The 23,375-nt window shown below is 42.0% G+C and overlaps 5 protein-coding genes across 5 annotated transcripts; 2 read left to right on the plus strand and 3 right to left on the minus strand.

Annotated features, from left to right (window-relative positions):
* Positions 1 to 454: 454 nt before the first annotated feature.
* LOC137904677 (mucolipin-3-like) lies at positions 455 to 3,460 on the minus strand. Its single transcript, XM_068748880.1, has 12 exons — positions 3,317 to 3,460; positions 3,068 to 3,235; positions 2,836 to 2,989; positions 2,454 to 2,535; positions 2,273 to 2,369; positions 2,069 to 2,168; positions 1,855 to 1,967; positions 1,433 to 1,582; positions 1,242 to 1,343; positions 1,032 to 1,154; positions 727 to 933; positions 455 to 601 (listed from the first exon to the last, which is right to left on the minus strand). Exons 1-12 carry the CDS (start codon positions 3,404 to 3,406, stop codon positions 455 to 457), a joined length of 1,533 nt encoding a protein of 510 aa, XP_068604981.1. The 5' UTR covers positions 3,407 to 3,460.
* An 848-nt stretch (positions 3,461 to 4,308) lies between these two features.
* bcl10 (BCL10 immune signaling adaptor) lies at positions 4,309 to 6,050 on the minus strand. The gene is made up of 3 exons (XM_068749144.1): positions 5,740 to 6,050; positions 5,105 to 5,393; positions 4,309 to 4,997 (listed from the first exon to the last, which is right to left on the minus strand). The coding sequence occupies exons 1-3, from the start codon at positions 5,785 to 5,787 to the stop codon at positions 4,600 to 4,602; spliced, it is 735 nt and encodes a 244-aa protein (XP_068605245.1). The 5' UTR covers positions 5,788 to 6,050; the 3' UTR covers positions 4,309 to 4,599.
* Positions 6,051 to 10,430: 4,380 nt separating this feature from the next.
* On the plus strand, positions 10,431 to 12,003 carry LOC137904678 (CCN family member 1-like). Its single transcript, XM_068748882.1, has 5 exons — positions 10,431 to 10,472; positions 10,571 to 10,784; positions 10,866 to 11,219; positions 11,307 to 11,512; positions 11,594 to 12,003. The coding sequence occupies exons 1-5, from the start codon at positions 10,431 to 10,433 to the stop codon at positions 11,882 to 11,884; spliced, it is 1,107 nt and encodes a 368-aa protein (XP_068604983.1). The 3' UTR covers positions 11,885 to 12,003.
* Positions 12,004 to 13,463: 1,460 nt separating this feature from the next.
* Positions 13,464 to 18,401, minus strand: LOC137904967 (outer dense fiber protein 2-like). The gene is made up of 16 exons (XM_068749193.1): positions 18,318 to 18,401; positions 18,068 to 18,197; positions 17,852 to 17,983; positions 17,616 to 17,690; positions 17,315 to 17,386; positions 17,128 to 17,244; positions 16,842 to 17,027; positions 16,643 to 16,752; positions 16,402 to 16,537; positions 16,021 to 16,131; positions 15,632 to 15,736; positions 15,313 to 15,471; positions 14,864 to 14,964; positions 14,616 to 14,778; positions 14,125 to 14,250; positions 13,464 to 13,995 (listed from the first exon to the last, which is right to left on the minus strand). The coding sequence occupies exons 1-16, from the start codon at positions 18,398 to 18,400 to the stop codon at positions 13,819 to 13,821; spliced, it is 1,983 nt and encodes a 660-aa protein (XP_068605294.1). The 5' UTR covers position 18,401; the 3' UTR covers positions 13,464 to 13,818.
* A 561-nt stretch (positions 18,402 to 18,962) lies between these two features.
* On the plus strand, positions 18,963 to 20,733 carry ift22 (intraflagellar transport 22 homolog (Chlamydomonas)). Its single transcript, XM_068749122.1, has 5 exons — positions 18,963 to 19,094; positions 19,644 to 19,726; positions 19,919 to 20,005; positions 20,123 to 20,325; positions 20,409 to 20,733. The coding sequence occupies exons 1-5, from the start codon at positions 19,056 to 19,058 to the stop codon at positions 20,555 to 20,557; spliced, it is 561 nt and encodes a 186-aa protein (XP_068605223.1). The 5' UTR covers positions 18,963 to 19,055; the 3' UTR covers positions 20,558 to 20,733.
* Positions 20,734 to 23,375: the final 2,642 nt, after the last annotated feature.

The following is a 23,375-nucleotide window of genomic DNA, read 5'->3' on the forward strand; positions in this document are numbered from 1 at the left end:
TGAAATCAGCCAATTACAGTTAACGTTCCTGTCATTGAGTAGCATTTTTTATTACAGTCAGTCCAGAGTAAGTGAGATTTTTAAAATGAGTATACAGTATTACAGATAAACACGTATACATACAGCTAGTACATGCATAGTGTACAAAAGTGTCAAACAAAGCTATGCTTTGCTTTGTATACAATGCTTTTACAGTGGTCATTGTTTATGTGCATTTTGAAATACATAACAAACTCACAGGAACAGAGGCTATTTTTGCATTTAATATAATCTGTGTTTAGGATGTCAAATTAAAACAAAAGTCACAGAGATACTACTTGTGGAAGAAGAGATTTTTACATTCTCATCACACACCGGTATAAATAAATGCTCCATGCAGACAATCAGGATGGGCTGCAGAATAAAACAATGCATATTCTTGTCCAGGCATGCAAAGATAAGAAACCAGCTAATCTCAATTCACCCCCAAACAGCAGTATGGAGGGACACAGCAGGAAACTCCCTCTGAATTAATCTGGTATCTTCCAGAATCAGGCTGATCCCTGCACTCTGCTATGAAGGCCTGGAGCACGGACACGGCCACCTTGTCTTGCTGGTGATGCTGGAAAAAGAGGGCCATTGCATGGTGTTAGAGCACTTAAGGATAAATAACAGCAATGACCTTAAAACATCTCCTTAGAGCAATAGGTATGAATACTTGTCAGTCCATGAATGTCGGCGGCTGACCTTGATGGTTTCGTAGGTGTCAGTGATGAGAGCAACGAACAGGCTGAGAACCATGTAGATGAAGAGGGAAATGAAGGAGTAGAGATACAGTCTGCTGAAAAGCCACACCATGTAACTCTTGCTTCTCATCTTCAGAAAGGTGGCGTACATGTCATCCCCGTTGATGAGAGAGAAGAGGCACTCAGTCACCTTGTCGAGTGTTCGGAACTGGGAAGACGGGTTTCATAACGAAGTCAGATACCGTTCTTTGGCGAGGATTTCACTAGGCCACTCTCGTTGTTAAAAATTGATTATTATTGGCGTACTTTGTCATGGTAAGGCCCGAGAACGATCCAACCGCAGAAACAGTACCCGAGGTACATCATGGCCACGCAGCAGCAGAATCGGATCACATTTGGGAATGCTGCCCTGAGCGTTAGGATTAATATCTAAGACAAAAAGGAACACAAGTTTTCCTGACATGCATTTGGCACTTTTAACATTTAAGAACTTAAAGTAAAGCTGAAAAGTCTCACGTTGTACTTCTTAAAGAAACCAAGGTAACGAATTACCCCGACCCAGACGAGCATTGTAGCAGTTCCTAGCAAGATGCTGCACACGTCATAGTTTGTCAGGTACTGCAAGAGGAAAGTACGTGCAATTACACAAGCAGTCATACTCCATGGATACGACTTACAGGCTTTCCCTTCACCCTCAGAAAACATACCTTTGTTTGAATTCCAATTTTGAGTGCTGACCCGGCGACGGTTAGCGTGTCACTGGCAATGATGAGAATATACCAGCCATTCACAAACTCCATACGGTCCGACCATGACACAGTTTTATTATAAAAGGTCAGGGAGAATACGCTGAACTCCTGCATGAGAGAACATCCACATATGTAACACGCAACAAAAAAGAAAATACCCAACAGCCGCTTTTCTGCTTTGCAGTTCAGCTGGAGTCTATCCCAGCTTGCTATGGAACTTGCAAACTCCGCACAAGTAGGATTCGAACCTGGTACCTTCTTGCTGCGAGCGACAGCGCTAACCACCACAACTCATCCGTATAATTAATAATAATGCTGCGGTAATGAAATCAAACCAAGTAGTGTAAATCCAGTTCACTAATGCATCCCTCATAACTCACCAACTGGAGTCTGACGCCGTTGGTGATGGATCGCATGCACAGGATGAGAGACGTGAAACAGGAAAGGATGACCACAGAATCGAAGGACAGGAGGAGATAGTCATTTTTACCAGCTGTGAACCAAAACCAACAAGATAGAGGTCAGAGGTCAGAACGGTCGCCGCGGCCACACGTCTGATTATTTCAGATTTATTCATGACAAGTCGATGCTTACAAGTGCCTTCCACATTCCAGTCTCTGCATTCGTAAATTTTTACATCATTTTCAACGCCGACCATGATTTTCCCGCTGTGTGCACAGTTGTCAAACAGGATCTGAAGGCAAGTAAGATAATGATAATGACGAAATATAAAAAAGATTACGTATGTTCTAAAAGCTTAAATGAGAGTGTGGAATTCTTTTTGATGCTTTCAACAACCCTTATATGGAACTTGTAACAGTCGGGCAGCTCATGGTGGCGCATGGTTTGCAGATTGATGGTTTTCAGAGTGAAGTAGACGCGCACTGATATCAGCCTGGACACATAAAACACAAATCAAGACACAGAACTCTCAATGCCTGGCATCAGCGTTGCTCGCATCTGTCTGCAGTTTAGTCACCGTTCGAAATCTAAGGAGAAATTCACATGCGTTGACAAGCCGCCGTGGCCAAATGACTGCATGGGATATACGGAAAAACAATCTGTGGGAAGAAGTTACAGATGGGGAGTTCACACAGGCGTAGATCAGCAGATCAGCGGACGGTGCAGCAGAGGAATTGTGGCACAAGCTTCCTCTTTTCACAGAGACACACAGGAAACACATTAGGATGATTTTCCAGTCACGCCTTCTGGAAACTTGAATTAGTTTCCAGAAATAAATCATGCCCAAATAAAATCCAGATGGCGGCCGTAGGACGCCAAACTCACCACAATGTGGAGATATATTTGATGATTTGATGATCATTTCTCATCTTTACAAGAAGGACTTTTAGTGTGTGTACCTTTATCAATATGTGGATCAATATCAAAGGTCTCATCTTCCGGATCTATGCTGCCGTTTCTGTACTTCTCTTGACACACAGACAGCGGGGTGTACTTTCCACCGACCGTCTCGTATGCAAGGTTACCAAAGGTCAGGTTCTGAAGATCAATATACTGCAAGATAAACATGAATGATCAGTTTCTGAAATAATAATATGAAGCTGTTGATCTTAAATCTAAAGAGGCCGATACCTTATTGATGATATAGTAGATGTGATCGTTCACGTCTGCTCTTCTGTACAGCGCGTACTTCCCCAGCTGCTGGTCCTTGTACCCTTTCAGGAACAGGTGTCTGAAGGTCACCAGGTTGTCCTCTTTAAAGGCCACCATCATCTCATTGCTCAGGCCAAACGAGACCAGCTGAAGATAGACCAGAGTGCACAGATGCTCTGAGATAAAGCGACATCCGGCCAACAGCAACCGCAGCGGCCTGCCTCGTACCTGGAACGTGATGATGGCTATTTTTAATACTTGTAGCACCAGTTTCCACGGAGTCCGACCCCTGGCTTTGTGTTTCTCGCAGGGGTTCATGAAGAAGTACTTGAGCCTCCGCCTGAAGTCCTCCACCTCCTCCGGCTCCAGGCTCAGCGTGCGAGCGCTGCGCCTGCAGAGGCCGGACCTCGGGTCTTTGCCGTCCTCCATTGCACCGAGAACGCTGCGCCGCTTTTCACAAAGGACACTGAAGAGAGGCCAGAGCTCAGCCCTTCTTTTCATGCTGATGTTTATCAAACTGGTTCCTCAGCATGTCTGAAGCGTCTGCTGTTACACTGACAGCAGCTCGGATGCTCTACAAACTGCATAGAATACAGCTCTTATCTTGTTTTGTTTGTTTTCACCTGCCAAATTACTCACTACTCTATTAAGAACAATCAACCCAGAAACGAATCTGAAGGCGGTTTATGTTATAAACATTATGGCGTTTACAACTCCTGTCTCAAACAATATCTGTTCGTTTCTATATTAAAGAATAAACACAAATCTACAGGCACCGTATAAACGACAGTAACGCAGATAATGAGCGCTTTACCTCCAGTGAGCCTGAGAGCGACTCGTCTCGCCCCGTCTAGCAGCATCACCGGCCTCCACCACAATGACAATCGCTGCTCTGAGTCACCTAAAGCCTGTCCAGCCCTCATTCACACCAACTCACACTGTTTCCATGGCATCTGCAACATGACAAAAACGTCCCTGGGATCGGACTTTATAATTATTCCGTCACAAGAGGGGATCAGGAGTCAGACGGTGCTAGAAAACAAAACACGGCTTGATGCTTCTTTAATATCCTCGCTATCCTAAATGACTGTATACTTTGTTTCTGAACAGCCACACAGTCATTAATGAAGACAGACAGGAGTATATTTCACAGAAAATAACTTTTATATTTATTCACTGTGTGTGTGTGTGTGTGTGTAGTGGCAAAACAAAAAGATGAAACCGTTAACTTTATGTACCGATAACAGAGGATGGACATCTTTCTCATTTGGAGCTCTGGTCAAAGGCAGCATCTTAAGCGATCACACTTAATGTCGGCTGTAGTGATCGTTCCAGCGGAGCCACAAGAGTAACAAGAACAGAGCAGCTGATCAGGGGAGGAGGCGTTTGGTAAAAAAGGAAAGGCTTTTGGGCACAGTGATTCTGTTCATCACCCGCGCATGGTAAAGGTGGAGCGGCTGAAGATCCTCCTGTCCATCCCTCCATCAGAGCGGTCTCATCCAGATGTGACGTTAAAAGACGCTCCTGTGAGATGTTGGGGTGAGCGAGCGCGACCTGAGCGGCTGGAAGTTGGAGTCCCCGCCGCCGGCGCCGCTGGCGCATCCCGCTTCTCCTGCATCCACGTTGGACTGGGATTCGACCATTACCTCATCCGGCAGCGGCGGAGCGCCCGGCTCTCCAGGCCTCGGGAGGGTGGAGGAAGTCGTGCAGGAAGCGACGTCGACGCCGGCGCCGAAACCTGAGGGTAGGACATCGCTTCTCCGGTGCGATGGAAGGCCGGCTGAGGCGCAGAGGCTCTGCTCGCCGTCAGGGTGGAGGAGGAGGGTGGAGTCGTTCGAGTACAGCGCGGGGAGATCTGTGGCGGCGCTTGGACTTACGATGATGCCCTCCGATGAACTGGAAGCCGCTGCTGTGGTGCGGTAAATAAAGAAATGAATGACACCATCATCATCATCATCATCATCATCATCATGTCATAGATCTGAAATAAAGTGCATTGTGACCGAATTCATTCACCTCTCAGGGACTCCATCTTCTCGTTTTTGGCCTTTTGAACCTCGTCTGTTATTTTGGCGATGATAAAGTTTTGCGAGCGCATCTCCCTGATGGAGTCGGTCAAGGCGTCCAGGCCCCGGGGGTTCTCGGACAGGATGTCCAACAGCATGGCCGTCCTCTTGGTTTGCGTGGTCCTGCAGCTGATCTCCTCCGCGTCGTCCCGCGTCAGGATCCTGCGCGAGCGCAGGTAGTCAAGGTGACGCTCGGCTCTGATCTTGTCGCAGAGGTAGTGCCGCAGTCTGATCAGCACCTGGGACAACAAAACACACGGGAGAGAAGAAGAACAGAGCGGTGAGGAAGAGTAGATGATTGACCCTGGGGAGGGAAATCTGCTTTAAAGTCTGCAACACGTGTCTCCTGTAAGTCCTGGTCTGCTTCTGTTATTGTTTTGGATTAAAAACACATTAATATTTAGAACAATCAAGACTCGTCTCAGCATTTAACAGTGTTGACATTATGGACAAGATGTCAGACTCCTTTAACAGGCCTTTCACCCCCAAACGAGCCAGGTAAGGTGTGAGCAGAGCAACAGTTCTGCTGTTAATGCCTATCAATAACTGGCTGGTGAGTTATTTCCTCTGGCGCTTCGTACTCACGTCTTTTTTAAGTTCTGCCATTTCCTCTTCGGTGAGTTTATCGTCCATCTCTGACCCGCCCAGTGAAAAGCTCGGAGTTCCGGGTATCGCACGACGGACCAGGACAAATTAGTAAAATACAAATAAAAATAGTAAAAATAAAGATTAATAATAATGAAATACGTTCAAGCGCTAACAGATATTGCTTTTCATGATTTGTCGTTGTAAGGTGTCGTCTCGACTGTCCATTCTAGTACCCGGACTTCCTGATTCTGTCGGAGTTTACGTCTAAACGGAGAAGAGGTGAAGTTCAGGCAGCAGGTTTAAGACTCAGAGGTTAAAAAATGTTTGTTAAAACGCTCTCCGGTTCAGATAGAACGTCTGTTTCAGCAGCAGACCGGGCTACGGTTCGATAATGTCTCCGTTTCACCAAGTCCGGCGCAGTTTCTTTCTGATACAGGTGGATTGTGTTTCCGGTAGGTTCCGCTGGGGGGCGCTGTTGGATCTCCACACATTCACATTCAGTTTTTGACTGATTAAAATACATGACATTATAAAACAGATAACTTTACTAATAAAATGTTTTAAAGATACATTTTTAACATTTAAATTAAATCTATCCCAACCTTAAAGTAGTGAAATTATTGCTAATTACACATCTATTATTATAATCTAACAAAAGACAATAATATTTAGCTTTTTTTTTAACATTTCTACATTTAAAAACACTTAACAACTAATATTTTCACACTTTACTTAAGTATTAACATTCACAGCAGATTAAATGAGTTATCGCTTGTGTATCTTGCCAGTGTGGCAATGTCTTTTTTTACTTGAACAAAGAATATGGCTACGTCCTCCATGATCCGTAATTTAACATTATATAATAACATTTTCTGCGTGGTCCTTATACATATTCTCACAGTTGCTGTGGCCCAATGATTGCTGTGAAAGGCCCAAACCACACCCCCACAAGCCTGCAAAGGATAAGTAGCTATATGGACCCTCACTATTATTTTGCTGAATTATTTAACAACAATGCATCACATTTTATGATGTAGTCAGAATTGTGTGTTGTTTAGGTTTTTTTAAAATAAAATCTGTAATTTCAACTGAATTTGAGTGTGAGCTCAGTGGTTACAATCCAGGTTTAAATCAATGTCTACATATTTAACAGAAGGCTGCTATTTAAATGGATCCTGATTTTGTTCTTTTCTTTGAACAAGTCAACCCTTACATGGATCAACAGGGGAAGAACAGGGAGAACATAATGTTCTTCTATATGCCCAGTGCTCTGAAGTGCATGGGAAGAACCAAACCAACACCCCTAAACCTGAAACAATTCCAGCGAGACTTTCCCTTCCCTCTAATCATTAAATGCCATAAAGCAATTGAGGTTGGGATTTTTGTCAGGCTTGTTTTGTCATGTTCTGCAGTTTAATATGTGTTGGAATTTGTCATCTCCAAGCAGTAAGATCTGCTATCTGCAAAATCAGGGTGAGGCTTTCTGTTATTCCCTTGAAGGTGTTTGCGTGTAATGATAATGATATAAAATGGAGGGAAATTACAGGCACCAATTATTACGTGAATGGTTTGGCATCTGTGCAATTTCTCGGATGCCACAGAAATATGTCCTTTAACCCTTATGTTATGTTAAGGGTCAATTTGACCCGTTTCAGTTTTCGTGTTGACCAAAGTACTGGTTATCCTTTATTTTTCGTCATACAATTTTGTGACTTTTCCTCATCTTGGGTCATGAACTTGTGTGTAAAATCTGGACACCTTGATGTGTAGTATAATGTCTGTGGAGAGTTTGTATACGAATATGATGTTGGGGTCATTTTGACCCGGACACTTTAATGAGGGTAAGAAACTGTTCAGATCCAAAATAAACATTGATGTATTTTATGTCCTTTATTTAGCTTGCCCAATTATTTGTATTTTGACTCCCTCTGAATAGATATTTTGACACAGAGACCCAGGTGTGAGTAGAGGAGGAACTTTTTCTCCCTTGTCCTTGTCACTGTTCTCATGTCATCTCTTTGACAAACGCACCAAAAATGAGCTCCAGAAGGTTTACAGTTCCAGAAGGTTTACAGTTCCAGAAGGTTTACAGTTGATGCTACTTTGGCTTTAGTGATGCAGAGGAAGAGATTTCAGAGACCGGGGACAATGTTATTGATGATCCAGATTGTCAATTTTCCTCCAATGAGGAGGATTCAGAGGACGAGTCTGCCATTGTCTCTCCATCAGATGAAAACCAAGGAATGCAGCAATAATCATCCACAGAGGGGACATGGGCATCTAAAGATGGTAATATAAAATTGTCAACAGCACCACACCAAAGCCGGGGTAGACTGCCATCTTCCAATGTCATCAAAAGGACTCCCGGTCCTACAAGATTTGCTGTCACACGAGTCGATGATATTCAATCAGCATTTCAGCTCTTCATATCCCCACCAACAGAGAAGATTATACTGGACATGACCAATTTGGAGGGAAGGCGTGTATTTCAAGAGAAATGGAAGCCACTGGATCAGACTGACTTGCATGCTTACATCGGAATACTGGTATTAGCTGGAGTCTACAGGTCAAAGGGAGAAGCAACTGCAAGTCTATGGAATGAAGGGAATGGAAGGCCAATCCTTCGAGCAACAATGTCTCTGGCGACATTTCACATGATATCTTGTGTGATCCGATTTGACAACCGCGACACCAGAGCTGTTGAACATTGAAAATCTGAGGAAATGGAGCAAGTCGAATGAAAAAAAAAAGTGTTCATGAAGGGGAAAAAACTTCAAATAGTTCTTAAATATAGTGTTGGAATTAAAAATGTATTGTATGTCTCTTTTCTAAATGTTCATATAATCTAAAATGAAGATGTTATTGGTTTAACACGTTTTTTTTTACTGTTTTGAGTGGATTTACACAGTGCGGGTCAAAATGACCCTAACATAAACAACGTAATTATTTTTCAACATAATACAAGGGTTAAAAGTCAGGTGTTAAAATGTCAAGCAGCATGAGTGTCTGTGTCTCAACACCATAGATGGCGAAACATAATGACGTAATGAAAAAAAAAAGTGATTTAGTTTCAGACGGGTGACGCACGCTAACAATAATTATATGAACTAAGAAGTTAAAGTTCAAAGCTGTGTCTCCACAACTGAACAGCATCTGGCATGGGTAATTATATTTCACGTAACTTCTCATAAAATAGGTCAATTCTGATTTATATTTTCAATGGATGGGCACAGAAAAGAAAATGATACAAATATGGACATTTTTTTTTTTGTACCGTAAAATATTTTATTAAAGTGGCGGTCGGAGGAATAGTCTGACATGGTAAAATGTGAAATACACACCATCTACTGGTAAGGTTGAATGAAAAACAGAAAGAAGTGTAGAAACACCGCTGTGCTTGTCTGGTGACAGAAGAGCAGTCAGATATATCTGACATCCAGAACATAAACTCAACTCTGTTCCTTTCCAAACTTCCCAGCTGCCTCTCACAACATTCCTCTTATTGAGCACGGTTCTCCAAATTCCATTCCAAACTACAACAGTCAGCAATTTCCAGTCATCTGTGGATTCACCAAGCTTCTGCTTGTTTGCTGTTCATCTGCCAGGGCTGGCCACCGTTCAAACTGGCCTTTGTGACCTCAGTTAGATATGAAGGAGGCGCTCAGCCTCTTGTTCTCACAGGTTGTGAGGGAAAGGAGGATATTTTATTCCTGATAACATCCATTGTTCTTTGATGCTTTTTATTCTGGCACCTATTTAAAAGAAGTCCTCTGCGATTATTTTAAGTGGAATGCTGTTTTTTTGACATGTTTTGATGTTCTCATTGAGACCACCCAAAGAGGAATTCACTGGCTTCAACCATCCAAGGTGGCGCTCAAATTCAGAATCCATCCATGCCTTCATGGCTTTTAACAGGAGTAAGATTAAAAAATACAAACTCCGATCACAGACAACATGCAGCAGTCTAAATATGCTGCTCCATCCGAGATAGAAATGCAACCAGTCGTAGAAGAATGTGGCTTCTCCTCAATATTTATGTCAGAACTTGTGGCATCCTGATGCTGGATCCCTCATGGGGCTGTAGCTCATGATGAAATATTTAACGTATTAGGTTTAGATGTGCCTTATTGTTTGTCCAGTAGTCTTCCTCCCTTCTGTGTATTAAACTGGCAAAGTCTCATTTATAGATAAAGAAAAACATGTCAAAACTCAGACAATGTAAATTAAACTGATAAACCATCAAACACATATTATGTGAAAGTGTGTAAAGTTAATACTGCAAAATGCATTGAATTACAGGTCATGTAAATAAAACATTATCCATTTTACTCATTCATATTTACAGTGTTTTATTTAAAAGGCACTGGTTTACTTTGGGATGGACAAATGACTTGTCATTGCACTAAATGATAATGGACTTCTGTTATTTAAATCGTAATTTTCTATTTTTTTGTGTGGATGAATGGAAGTTATACTGGGTGGTTCTTGGCTTGCTGAGTGAACGGTGAGAAGAGAGGGAAGCTCCTTATGGGATTATGGGAGGACTCATAGAGAGGCATTCCTCTCATAGTTTCAGGACACCTCTTCAGCCCACACGTACGTCAGATCTGTAGAAGTGTATAAAAGGAGATGGGGGGGCCGGGAAAGGAGCGCTCACCAACTTTCCGTTGTTTGAAGGAGATTTGAAGATGTGGCGACTTTCTGCTCTCGTGATCTTTTGCATCACAACGGTAAGAGCTATCTGATCGGTGAGCTGCTTTGTTACAGGTTCGATAAGGAGCCTGTTGGGATGGAACATTTTGATCAGGCGTATCATGTCTTATCTCAGGTGTCAGCCTTGTGTCCAAAGGACTGTCACTGCCCGCCAGATGCTGACAGATGTGCAGCAGGTGTCGGTCTCATTGTGGACGGCTGTGGATGCTGTAAGGTTTGTGCGCGACAGCTCTTTCAGGACTGTAGCAAGACCCGACCATGTGACCACACAAAGGGATTGGTGTGCCACATTGGAGGGGGGTATGGCCCTGCTAAAGGCATTTGTCGAGGTACAGTAATGCCTGTTGTTGTTTATTTTCATATTCAGTCTTCCTTTTTTAGACCTCAGTGAATTTTGTTTCTCACAACAGCAAAAACAGATGGAAGAACATGCGAGTACAACAACAAGATACACCAAAACGGAGAAATCTTCCGTCCAAACTGCAAACACCAGTGCACCTGCATGGACGGTGCAGTCGGATGTGTCTCCCTCTGCCCGCATGAGCTCACGCTGCCTAAACAGGTCTGTGCGAATCCCAGTCGGGGAAAACTAGGGAGGCAGTGCTGCGAGCGCCTCGTCTGCCAGGAGGAAAGCAATAAGAGTGAAAGCTCTGTGGCGAAGAAACGCAAGACGAAGCACAGCAAGGACAGCAGACCGTCTGAAAATGACCTCGCCAACAGCAAAGAGCTGGATCATGTGTGGAGAGAATTCAAGTCTTTACCTGGTGAGCAGTTTAAAATATGCATGAACTTAAAAAACATGCAGCATCATCGTCTGCACGTTTGTGAAACGTAATTATATTCTCTGCAAGATTTCGGCAGTCGCTTGATGGGCCACATGCTGTCAGGAAGAGTCAAGTGCGTGCCTAAAACCACAGCTTGGTCGCCTTGCTCCAAGTCCTGTGGCACGGGATTGTCCACCAGGGCGGCCAACAGCAACCCCCAGTGCAAACTGGTGAAAGAGACTCGGCTCTGTGAAGTCCGCCCCTGCAGCCAAATAGCATTTCACAGATTAAAGGTACATCCCTCGCTTCTGTCGCCCTTATTGCTATAGCAGGACTACCAATCACGCATGTAACACATTGATGTCTTCACACAGAAGGGTCAGCGATGTAAACGCACAGAGAAGGCCAGCCGTCCGGTTAAACTGACCTACGCAGGCTGCCGTAGCCTGAAAAAGGTCCAACTGAGGTACTGTGGCTCCTGCATAGATGGGCGATGCTGCAGCCCTCACCGAACTCAGACGTCATCCGTACGCTTTCGGTGCAGAAACGGCAGGATCTCCAGCAGGATGGTGATGATGATAGAATCCTGCAAGTGCAACCTGAACTGCCCCAGCAGCAACACGAGGGCAGCCACCCCTTGCAGAGTTCTTAATGACACAAGCTGAGAGTATAAAGTTCTGAGCTTACACAGAAAACAGCAATGTTTACTGAGGGTTGACTGAGGTCACACAAGACATTGATGCTTCATGGGATTGGAGCCTTCATTGTTCTAGTTAAACATGCGTCCTCCACTGTTGCACACTTGTTTTATACGTGCCACTCTTGACAAGACACGTCACATGGCAGCTTGGAAATGATGCAAATAGGCGGCAGCTAAAATCAGTCAATGCACACGCATAGCCATTTCTGATTTAGCGCATCAGTTTATTTTAATTATTTAAAAATCAACACCTGATACTTCAACTTAATGCATTGTTAGGAGTTAATCAGGGTACAATGCATCTGTACAATATTCGTTTGACATCCTGTTTTGACTGAAGGTTGGAAATATACTGTACTATATGCAGGCTGGCCAAGTAGCTATCAGACTATCAAGTTTGTTTTAACTTATCAGAATTAAATAATAAATGAAAAATAGAATCGTTCTAATTTTTGTATTTTTTTAAACATATGTGACGATTGCATTAATTTGGGGAATAAACAGCTTATTTCTTGTAACTTTTCCTACTTGTTAATGAGCTATAGTTTAAGCTGTAACTGATTCATCTCTGGGAGGTCCTGTACTTTACGTCAAAGCACAGTTAAAGGAATGGATGCACTATAAAGTAATTTTCCTGCTGTTAGCCAGATGCTAAAAAGGAATGAAGATGTTACAGGGCAAGAATCGAACCTTTCAAAAGAAAAATTACAGTCATGGTTAGCCTGCAGCCTCAATCTGTTATCCTTGCTATCGGTTGCAACACAGTTCTATTGAACTAAATGCTACTCTTCTCCCTTCAGATCCTCAACTGATGTGACTTTGCGTGAATGAACATAATCAGCAATGTTTTCCAAAAGATTTTATGCATCAGGGAGGTCAATGAATGTGACCTTAAGAAAAGGATTTGTTTACAGTGAAGACTCTGCTTTTAATAATGAGCTGGAAAACAAAAAGGTCATTCAACTGTGACATAACCTTGGGCTGAATGGTGACACCAGATTAAGTCATTTTCCAAACACCAAATACCCAAATGATGCAAATAACTGCGTAAACGAGAAAGATCGCATGCACAGGATAATCAGGGTCTGACGCAAAAGGACGAAATTGTTCCATCCACTGCTGATGAGCATAATAGAGCTTTGTTCCCGAGAACTGAGCAAACGGAGCAGAGCTCATCAGGGGGAAAGTCTTCACAGCAAGAGCACAGAATAGTCTGGAAACAGATCTTAACCATAGATAGTATGAGACAAGTACAGAACATGAAAAGTACATTTAAGTACAAGACAAGGGAAAATATTTCGTAGGTAAACCGTGCGGCAGCAGATTGTGTTGTCTCCCGTAACCCCTTTTATTACAAAAGCATGCCAAGCAAAACAGCAAGAGCGCTTCGAGTGGTTTGTTGCATGTTTGTCAGTAATTATTTTTTCAAGCCTGTAGGCACCAGTTGATTTGACGGCTAAACGGCTCATTTCCAGCAACATTTATGTGAGTCAGGTGGAGGATCAGAGCATGAACACATGAGGCGGACGCCACACATTGTGTTTAGGGAGTTTAATGAAGGTTTGGCTTCGACATCAGAAATTTAACAAGAGTGAAGCTGCAGCAGGTTGCCACAGGTAAACTTGGCATAGACATATCCACCCCGCCATATTTTGGTTTTCAAACATTACTTTGTTTTTAGAATTATGTGTATCTACAATGTAAAAAAAAAATGCCTAAAAACAATATGTCTTGTGGCAACAAGACAGAGTAGCAAGAGTTTACAGTCAAAACCTTTACACCAGTGAAAATACCATGTGACTTAGTTCAGCTATTCGGGCTAAAAGTATAAATTTAAATAACTTATTATTACAGTGCACAAACAAAAAAACAAAATAAAATCTAAAGGAAATCCTTCTATCATTTCAGAAAACACGAAGATGATCCAAAAGCTGATTGTTGTAGTCCTTCAACAAACATCGTCTTGTAAGAGTTTTTGAGAAAATCCACATAGTTCTGAACGCTTTGCTTGCGGCTCTCTGATTGGTCCAGGCTGAGCTGCAGGTCCTTCAGACGCACCTCGAACTGCTTCTCAACCTGCAGATTAAGGTTTGGACATGTTCATTTCCTCGGCATCGTCGTACATACATAAAGGATGAGATCAGCTTATGCGAGCATGCAGTATAACAATTTGCTTTACGAGGACAAGAAGAAGACGACACATACAGTATGCTTGCTCTGCACGAGGATCCGAAGTTCATTGTCCCTTCTGCTCTTCTCTGCTTCAAGCGTCAGGATTTCGGTCTGAAGGAGCTTCTCTTTGGAAACAGCCTGGTCTTTTACCTTGTTGACCTGGTTGCATAAAAATAAACGAATTAAAAGAACTATACTAATGGAAACAGCTGTACTAACAAAAATATAGCCACGCTCAGAAAAGCACGAAACTCGGGGTTGGAAGGGGATAGAATTCTGAGGGGAAAAAATAATAAACACAACATGGTGGCTGGCAGGAAATAATCAATAATAGACATTTATAGCAAATCTTTGAAAACATTTGAAGTAAGAAATTAATTTTGTAACATGGCAGATCACCAAAGGCTCTGGGTGCAGTAAATAATCATAATTATTTTATGTGGATGCAAGCTTTCTTTACAACGTGAGTCAGTTTAATCAATGACTTCTTTCTCAAGTGTAAATGAAGCTTCTCTGAGCCGTACCTGCTGTTTGACGTCCGATAAAGCTGCCTCCAGCTGCCGGCTGAGGGCCTGGCATTCTGAAGAACGCTGATCCAGCTGACGGTTACTGTAGCCCCGAGCCTCCTCCTGAGCTGCGAGCCGATGAACCAGCTCCAGGTTCTCCTCTTGCAGCTTGTCTATCTGCCTACAGATGCACAAATACAATTTTCATTTGCACAAAGGAGACACAAAGATATGAAGTGTGGACAACAGACCCACGAGGATATTACTTGTGGAGATGAGTCACTTTTTCTTGCAGCTGCAGATTAGCCTCATGAATGGACTCTCTCATTTCCGCAGTTGATCTGAGCAGTTTCGCCTGACTGCCCATCTGCACGTGTAAAATTCAGAATCAGTTGCATTGGTCACAAAGAGAACGAAGCAGACTATGAACGGCGTGTGCAGAATATTCCTTTTTCATGACAGCAAAGCATCGAGAGGAAAATGAGATGATCAAGATGGACTCAGCGGAGCGCCGACGGGTACGTAGGAAGGGATGGTCGCAACATAACAGACTCCACTGCAATCAGAATCTTTTTATGTTTGACAAACATAAAACAGCCTCACAGAAGGACCAGGAAACAGTCAAACACATGGGCCTCTACCGCCACCTAGGGGGTCACACATCAAAATGACTACATCTGGCATTCTCAGACCACCGCAGACCAACATTGCACACCTGAACCTGCAGTTGGCTAATGGACTCTGATTTCTCTGAGAACTCCCTCTCCGAGCTTCGCAGGTTCTCCTGGCATTCAAAGAGACTCTGCTCAGCTGCATTCAGTAACTGAGGGTAAGAGTTCAGCCCCTTCACTCGCCCCTGCAGCTCCTGCCTCACCTGGGCTCCAGAGTTTGTAGTTTGGAATAGAAAAAAAATATTTGGCCAAAGATTTATCACACCTCTCAAAGTGATGCGCAAAGATGGGTGTGTTCTTGTTTTTTATTTTTAGCTTAAAACCTAATATAACAGATGACAAAACACAGAGAGTTAAATTTACCTCTTCAACTTCTGTTCCCTTTCCATCTTGTGTCTTGCTTGTTTCCCTTAAAAGATTTACATATTTTATCCTCAGGCCATCGGTCTCAGTCTGAAGCTCAGCAATCTAGAAAAATACGGCACAAGAAAAGCTGCAAACTTTTAGAACTATCAGAAGCATTCATTCAGAGCTCTAAATACTTATTTACATTATTACTTAAAATGGTTTCATAATGTATCGGATAATATGATAACCTGCTTTTCTTATGAAGGACTATGGCAAACACTCTTACATTACTTTACAACTTATAGTATTAGAAATGCATGAAACAGGAAATAATATAAATTGCAATAGGTTTAAAAAAAAAAAAAAAAAAAGGCAAAGAGGAAACTAATTGAGCACACGCCAACCTGACGTCGGCAATGTTCGGCTTGATGTTTGCTCTCCTGAGACACAGCGGTCTCCTCTACCAGGGAAGACTCCGAATCCGCCAGCTGCTGCTGCAGTTTAGTAACAGAGGCCTGAAATCACACGGATATCAAACATAATGTTAGTGAGAATAAAACTAGAGCTTAAGGGAACGAGGCAGAGAGAATCTCCCATAGGAACACACAATAAGAGAGATAATCAAACAATTGCATAACTTGATAAGCCCTTCAGTCTGCCTCAAACTATAAACAGGAGTATTTTCTTTAGAGGAAATCTTCTTAAAATTCATCAAAATTGGTGAGAAATTATATCACGTTCTTCAAACTTCTGCTGTAATCATTCTCAGGTTCAGCATCTTATACCTTGAGTGCTGCATTATTGACGCCAAGTTCTCCATTTTCAGCTCTGAGCTTTTCAACACGCCGCATTACAGTTTCATTCACTGCAGTGAGCTCATCCTTCTCATTCTGCAGCCTCGCTGTCAAATCTGCAATTTGGCTTTGAACACACATTTCAGATTAAATGATACTTTGCGGTCGCCATTGTGTGTACCGATTTCCACTATAAAATGTGGTTGTTTGGGAGAAAAGAGAAATGAACAACCTTTTTAACAGCTCTACATGAGCAGCGAGTTTGTTTGTCTCATCTGCCGTCTGCTCCTTCTGCTGTCTCTTGGAGTCTCTTTCTAAACGTGCACTGGCCAGCTGAGCATCCTGTTCAAGTCACACAAAAAAAAGATCCTGAATTCCACTACTATACCGATGCTATTTTGATAACAAAACACCGAAGCCTTTCGTCATACTTTTTCCTTCAGCTGTGCGTAGCATTTCTCAATTGCAGCCTCAAATCTTTCAGCTCTCAGTTTCTGAGCACGAGTAGCTTTCTGAAGAGCTTCCTTGTCCTGTGCTGCCTTCTCAGTCAACGAGGAGATGCAGCCTTTCAGTTCATCGATCTTCATGTTTTGCGCCGTCAGGGTTCTCTCCAAATTCTGGAAAAGGCAGCGAGCGTACCATAGGAAAATGTTATGATGTTTGAAGAGTTCCTTTAAGGTAATTAAAGAGAAGTAGGTTGATAGAAGGCAGTTCCACCTGTATATGTACAGTCAAACAACCGTTTTCAGCTTCCCTGTTGCGTAACTGTCCCTGCAGGTGAACACGGATTGCCTCCACAGACTTAGTCAAGTAAACGGCACTCTTTAAGTTCTCCTGCAAAGACCAAAGAAGGCAGATAATTTAAAACGCACTCCGTATTTGTAAAAATGTCTCCTGTTCCCACCTGCTCTTCTCTCCGCAGATCCATCAGTTCCTCAAGTCGTCTTTCCGTCACACTCAGATCACTTTTTAAATGCTTGAGGAGAAAGATTCACAGTGGACAATTTGAAATTGGAACCTGCATATTTCAACAGTTTGTTCAGAATTACATGCAATCCCTTTCACCAAATAGTTCTCTTTGTCATCTTCCATTTATCACATTGATTTAATGTCAGATGTCTTCTTTTCAATATTATATTGACCGTTCAACTAATTTCACTTAATCATTTCATTTGGATCATTGCATAATGTAATTAAGCTTTCACCTCATTTTCACCCTCAGCCTGCGAGACCTTCTTCATTAACGTGCCGATTTGGTGGTTGGCATTAATTCGATCAGCCTGGTACAAAAGCACACGGAAAATATATTCAAATATAAAAATGACTCCACTTATTTCTAACATGCATTTATATCAGTCAGACCAACAGCCAACCTTTCATTGGATCATCTAATAACTGTCCTAAACTTAGAGTACAGTATATAGTGCATATTATAACCTACCTCCAAATCTTGAAGCTGTTTCAATTTTTGACGAACCGCCTTATTTTTTTGTTTAAAATCCTCAAACTTCTCCAGCAAAAGTCCTTTCTGCCTTGTAATTTGATACTTATCAATGGCTGATTGTCTTGAATCCTTCATTGCAAGAAACAAATGTTATAATATATAGGTGAATGTTTGAATTGTTTAAAGTAGGTAACACGCTTTAAGTTGCAACACAGAGGGCTCGTGTTTGAATGAATTTACCACGGCGTCTTTGAAAGATACGAGTTGAACGGCAGCAGCATTGGCAGCTGCTTCTGCGTCACTCAACAATTTCAGGAAATGGCTTTTCCCAAAGTCTCTTAGACTAAATAGAAAAATAGAAGGAAACCAGTACCTATGAATAATACTACGGCTGCTGTTAAATGTGCAATTAACTCCCACAAACTGGATTGAGTGTTTACTTTGGTGAATTTTAGGACCATACCAATGGGAGTCTGTCTCTTGGGTTCTTGCAGGGATGCGAGCTCTGCTGTTTCTGCTCAGCTTATCAACATTTACACAGCTCATACTTGCATCCTCCTTAGAGCTGCAACCAGCCCGGGGACGCTGGAGTTCATCCTCTGGAGACATTTTACTACAGGCAAAAACAAATGCACACAGTATAGGATACTACTGTCAACATGAAAAGGAGCATATGAAACTAATACAATCTTACACTGCATAGCCATCTTGGACACGAATAACAAACCATTCCGATAATAGCAGATTGCGAAAGCAAGATAATTTAGTGGACAATAATCAGGTTAATGACGGCTCAGCGAAAAGGCTGTTAATTCTCTCATGCAAAATAACTAGCATTTAGATTCAATTCAATCCGATTCACCTAAATACTAGTATTTATTTTAATACAATGTAAATATTACTTACCGTACGCTTTCGGTGTTGATCGGTTGTGACCGACGCTCGAAACTTAAGAGCCCCTCCTCCACTTAATGCTCGAAGCGGATTGGTTAGCGTTGAGGTGACGCAATAGCACGGGACTCATCTGCTCGCTGCCTATTCGTTCCCCAGGTGTAAATTGGGAGGATCTAAATGTGATCAATGTTGCGAACGGCCAATGAGCGGAAGGAAACGGAGAGCGAGAGAAACGTCAACATAGCTTCCTAGAATTTAGCTACATAGCTTGCTTTATTTTCCCCCTTTGATTTGTTGTTGAGTGGAAATGTTCAAAACAAAAATACTCTTTATCGGACCTCACGAGGTGCGTAAATGAACATTACCGGTACTTTCACCTTTTCTCAAGGAATTAGATAATCTTTTTTCTGTAATCGTATGAGAGCCTTTATCTTGCATGAAAAAGCAGATACGACTAGTTATTACATTTGTGATGGCTTTGTCCCATTCACATCTTCCATACAAGCACAAAGACGTTTCGCTGGATTGCAGGATTGAATATAATTGAATACACCTGTGCTTCCTGCAGTAACACGGAATGGTTGCCACAATCTCCATGACAGCAATAATTACTACAGTACTCTCAGAGACTTGGACCATCCGACTTGACATAGCAGGATAAATCACATGTAACTGATAACTTTAAAGAATGGATCCTTTACTTAACTTTACTTTTTAACACTTGCGTGTTTCTTGGTCTGGTAAGTCTAACTGTCTGCTGTGGAGAAAAGTAAAATTAACTTGCACAGAAGTTAGTCATTAAAGCACTTTATCAAGATCACATGTATTTTGTATGAGAATAATTCTTCTCGCATTGTAAATAGCAATATTCCATAACTTATGACTTTTTTTTCAGAGCGGAAAAACAGTTCTTGCAAATTTTCTCTCAAATGCAGCGGAGGTTGTGGGAGGTGAATACAAGCCAACTCAAGGAGTGAGGTAAAAACAACAACAACAACAACAACACATCAACAGTTTCCTCTTGACATTGGCAGTTCCGATAAAGTCATTAACATTTCTGAGTTGATCAAATGGAACAAGGTGTAAACCGAGTTGCCTCCTTAAATAAATTGAAATATATGTTGCCACTAGAGATAGCAGATAAACAAACAAACACATTTTTGTTTCCAGGATAGTGGAATTTGAATCACAGCCCGAGGGGAGTGGTGACAACAGAGCATGTGAGGTTGAACTATGGGACTGCTCAGGAGATATGAAGTAAGTTTATTATCACAGGTATTGAACAGCGGTTATATATACAGTAATAAACATTGTGTACTTTAGTGGATAACACCCAGATACAGCGATACAATACACTGTGTTCTTGTACTGCAGGTTTGAATCATGCTGGCCAATGTTGATGAAGGACTCAAACGGCGTGGTGATCATTTTCAATCCAGAAGTTCCAAGTCACTTCAGAGAAATAGAAACATGGCACTCGATGTTCATTTCCTCTCAAGGCTTGCAGGATAACCAGTGCTTCCTCATCGCACACCATAAACCTGGCAGCGGAGCAGAAGACAAACGGCTGCCATTAGGTACTTGTGCTGCAGGCCTCTCACAGCTGTTCCAAGTTATTAGGACTGCCTGCAGACTAACCAATTTATTTTCTGTGATTCAGCCGCACATTTGAGCAGACTGATGCTCATTCACTCCAATCTGGAGAAGGAACCAGAGAAAGTGAGACGAGCTTTCAACAGATACTTGGGAAATGTTTTAAATGCAATGTCCGAAAGTCAAGAGCAAGAGGAGATGTCTATCTTTACATAGCTACAAAGCCTCTGTTTGACAGTTATGAATACTTACGTTTTTATTTATTAAATACGCATCCTCAGTCATCCAGATGAAAATGAAATCTCCCAAATCCACTTTAAAACTTGATGCTTTCAGTTATTGGTTTTGTTCACTCTTTGATATTCTTTGATTGAATAAATGTAACAGTCAAAAAGCACCGAAGAGACTTCTGTTTATTTGAGAATTAAGTGCAAATTGTTGAGAATATGCAAATGTTTCCCCTTTTGTTTTTCTTCTAATGTTACCTGCAAATTGTAGAGCGCAGAAAAATGTTGAACATGAAGAAAAAGGTTTATTGAACTGTAAACTCAAGAACTGCAATTAGGTCTAACGCTGTCACAAAATGAAAAGAATCATGTGTTTTGGTTATCTAGTCTGGTTGAAAGAGAATCACCATTGTGACATAAAGCCTTTGACTGAAGGCCCAACATGAATCACAAACCCATTAATCTACCTTTGAAGAAAGATTGGTATGTCCTGTATGCTTAGAACAAGCTACAAATCACTGTTCCCAATTCACGCAGTGTTACCTTAAGTAGCCTTAATAAAATCTTATTTCGATGACAATGACAGGTATTGTCAACCTTGTAAGGCCTCTCTGATTGTGGTTTGCCCCATGCGTCCAGACCGGAAGCTTTTTATGATGCTGCAAAGCCGCAAATTCATGAACCACCAGGTCAGTTCTTGAACAATGCAAATCTGGCAGACATCAGAGTTTGGCAGCCAGAGGTGACGTCACACGGAAGACCTGCAGGTGCTGACGAGCCGGAACAAAAATGAAATCGCTTAATGCCTACTTAACTTTGTTGTTCTCGAAAAAGAAAATGTAAGTAAACTTAACACCAAGTAAACGATGCACTTTTGCAGCGAGGTTCTGTATTGCTTGAGTCAGACTGAAGAGCAGTGAAGAGACAGTCAGAAGGGAAAAGTTTCCGGTTCTCGCATTTCAAAATAAAAGCGGTTAGTGGAAAAACAAAAGGCACGTTCAGCATTCTGTTCAACAGGATTTATTTTATTGTCTTCCGCATAGCTCATAATTTGATGTCAGTATTATGCAGATGGCTTTATGCGACCGTAGTTCTTATATGTTTTAATGGCTAAAACAGGATTGAAAGCAGTTTTTCTTCACTATACCTGCAAGGTGATGTGAATAGATCACTAGAGGGTGCTCTCTAATAAGGCATAAAATCAAATAGGGCACAAAGGAACAGGAGTTTTCATCCATCAGTACATGGAAATTATTTTTGCTTTGTATCAGTTGCACGTCTATAAATCTATATTACTCTGAGTCTTTCCTGTGGGTGGGTTGATTGCTTGTTTGTGATAAAACACACAGCGACGTGATGAAACATTACTTCAATGTTTCATCACGTTGGCTTTCAGCTGTAGGATTTGTGCTGAGAAACCGCTGGTGAAAAAACACATTTTGCAATTTCAGAAATCTTTAGATAAATAATTGAATGGGGGCACTTTATAGGCAATTAAATGTGTTTAATACTGAAATTAACAGAGCTGTGTCAGAGTTAAATTCAGTAACACTATAGGAGGATATTTACAACCAGAAACACCGTGTGTGATGAGATGGTGGGTTCAATCAATGCGACTCCACAAGCAGCGTACCTCCAGCAAAGTCTTTCACCTGCTGTGCTGTGGGATGGAAAAACGCTCCCAGCTTAATAACAGGGAAACAAAATGTTTACCCACTCTTGTCACAGTCGATGTCTTTTACACTTTAACCCAAGACAGGCGGGTCATTAGTTAAAGATAGACCTGTAACACATCTCAGGTGTGCTGAATCAGACCGGGGCTTGTTGAGCCATCTGTGTTGGCCACATAACAAATGATTCTTTTCCTGGCAGGTAAAGAAACTTGATGCTTGTTTTCTTTTGTTGAGAATTAGTGCAAAATACAGGGTAAGAGAATGCATTAGCCTGGCAACGTAAACAGCAAATAATGCAATATTAAGTGTAACAGGATCATTTATTAATTCAGGAACCGGCATTAATCTGCAGGAATACCCACACTTTTAAGTAATTTCCTTAAAAAATGTTAAATGCACCATTCCATCATTCCAAAATTGAAGCCACAGCTTATAGACCTTGTTCAGTCCCTTGCTGCTCCTAATGGTGTTGTTCACATAGCATTTGATGTGCTTGATTACCTGCCAAGGGTCCCCTACACAGGCTCCAGGCTGGCTTTGTGGAAGAATAATGATTTCTCTTCACATAGTAGCGTCAGGTTTTATCAGCTCCAGGGTTACAAACGCTCCTTCGAAGCCTCTAACTCACTTCCAAAGTGTCAGATTTAAACATCTGAAGTTTCAAATGCATGCTTTCCTGCTCTGCCATCAGATCCTGTTTCAAATCATGGATTGATGAACCCTGTTTCACTGCTCTGCGCTTAAGAAGCTGTTTTCTGCTTGTACTAACATGCGACGTTCTGACACCTTGGCTCAGTGATTGTGTGCATACTAGCAGTAAATCATAGCTTTGCTGATTTATTGATGATGTCTGTTTCTTCACCTTCACCCCAGCATCCACCTGCAGGCCGAGTTACAATCAGATTAGCACTCTCCTCAAATTCTGCTTTGCTAAGCTTGGTGATTGCTTGCAGGGAGTGTTGAAGACAGCCGCAGTTATGTGCACACATCTGTTTTTGCTAATTCTTTTCGATCTCAGCGAGAAGCAGGGGCGTTTCTAGGGGTTGACAGGGTCTAGGGTTCAGACCAGAACAGTTCGGTCTGGGTCTGCATGCCAAGCAAAACTATTTTGGGTGGTCTTTCATGTTTGCCGTG

The sequence above is a fragment of the Brachionichthys hirsutus genome, chromosome 15 (genome assembly GCF_040956055.1).
Source record: "Brachionichthys hirsutus isolate HB-005 chromosome 15, CSIRO-AGI_Bhir_v1, whole genome shotgun sequence".
Lineage (NCBI taxonomy): Eukaryota > Metazoa > Chordata > Actinopteri > Lophiiformes > Brachionichthyidae > Brachionichthys > Brachionichthys hirsutus.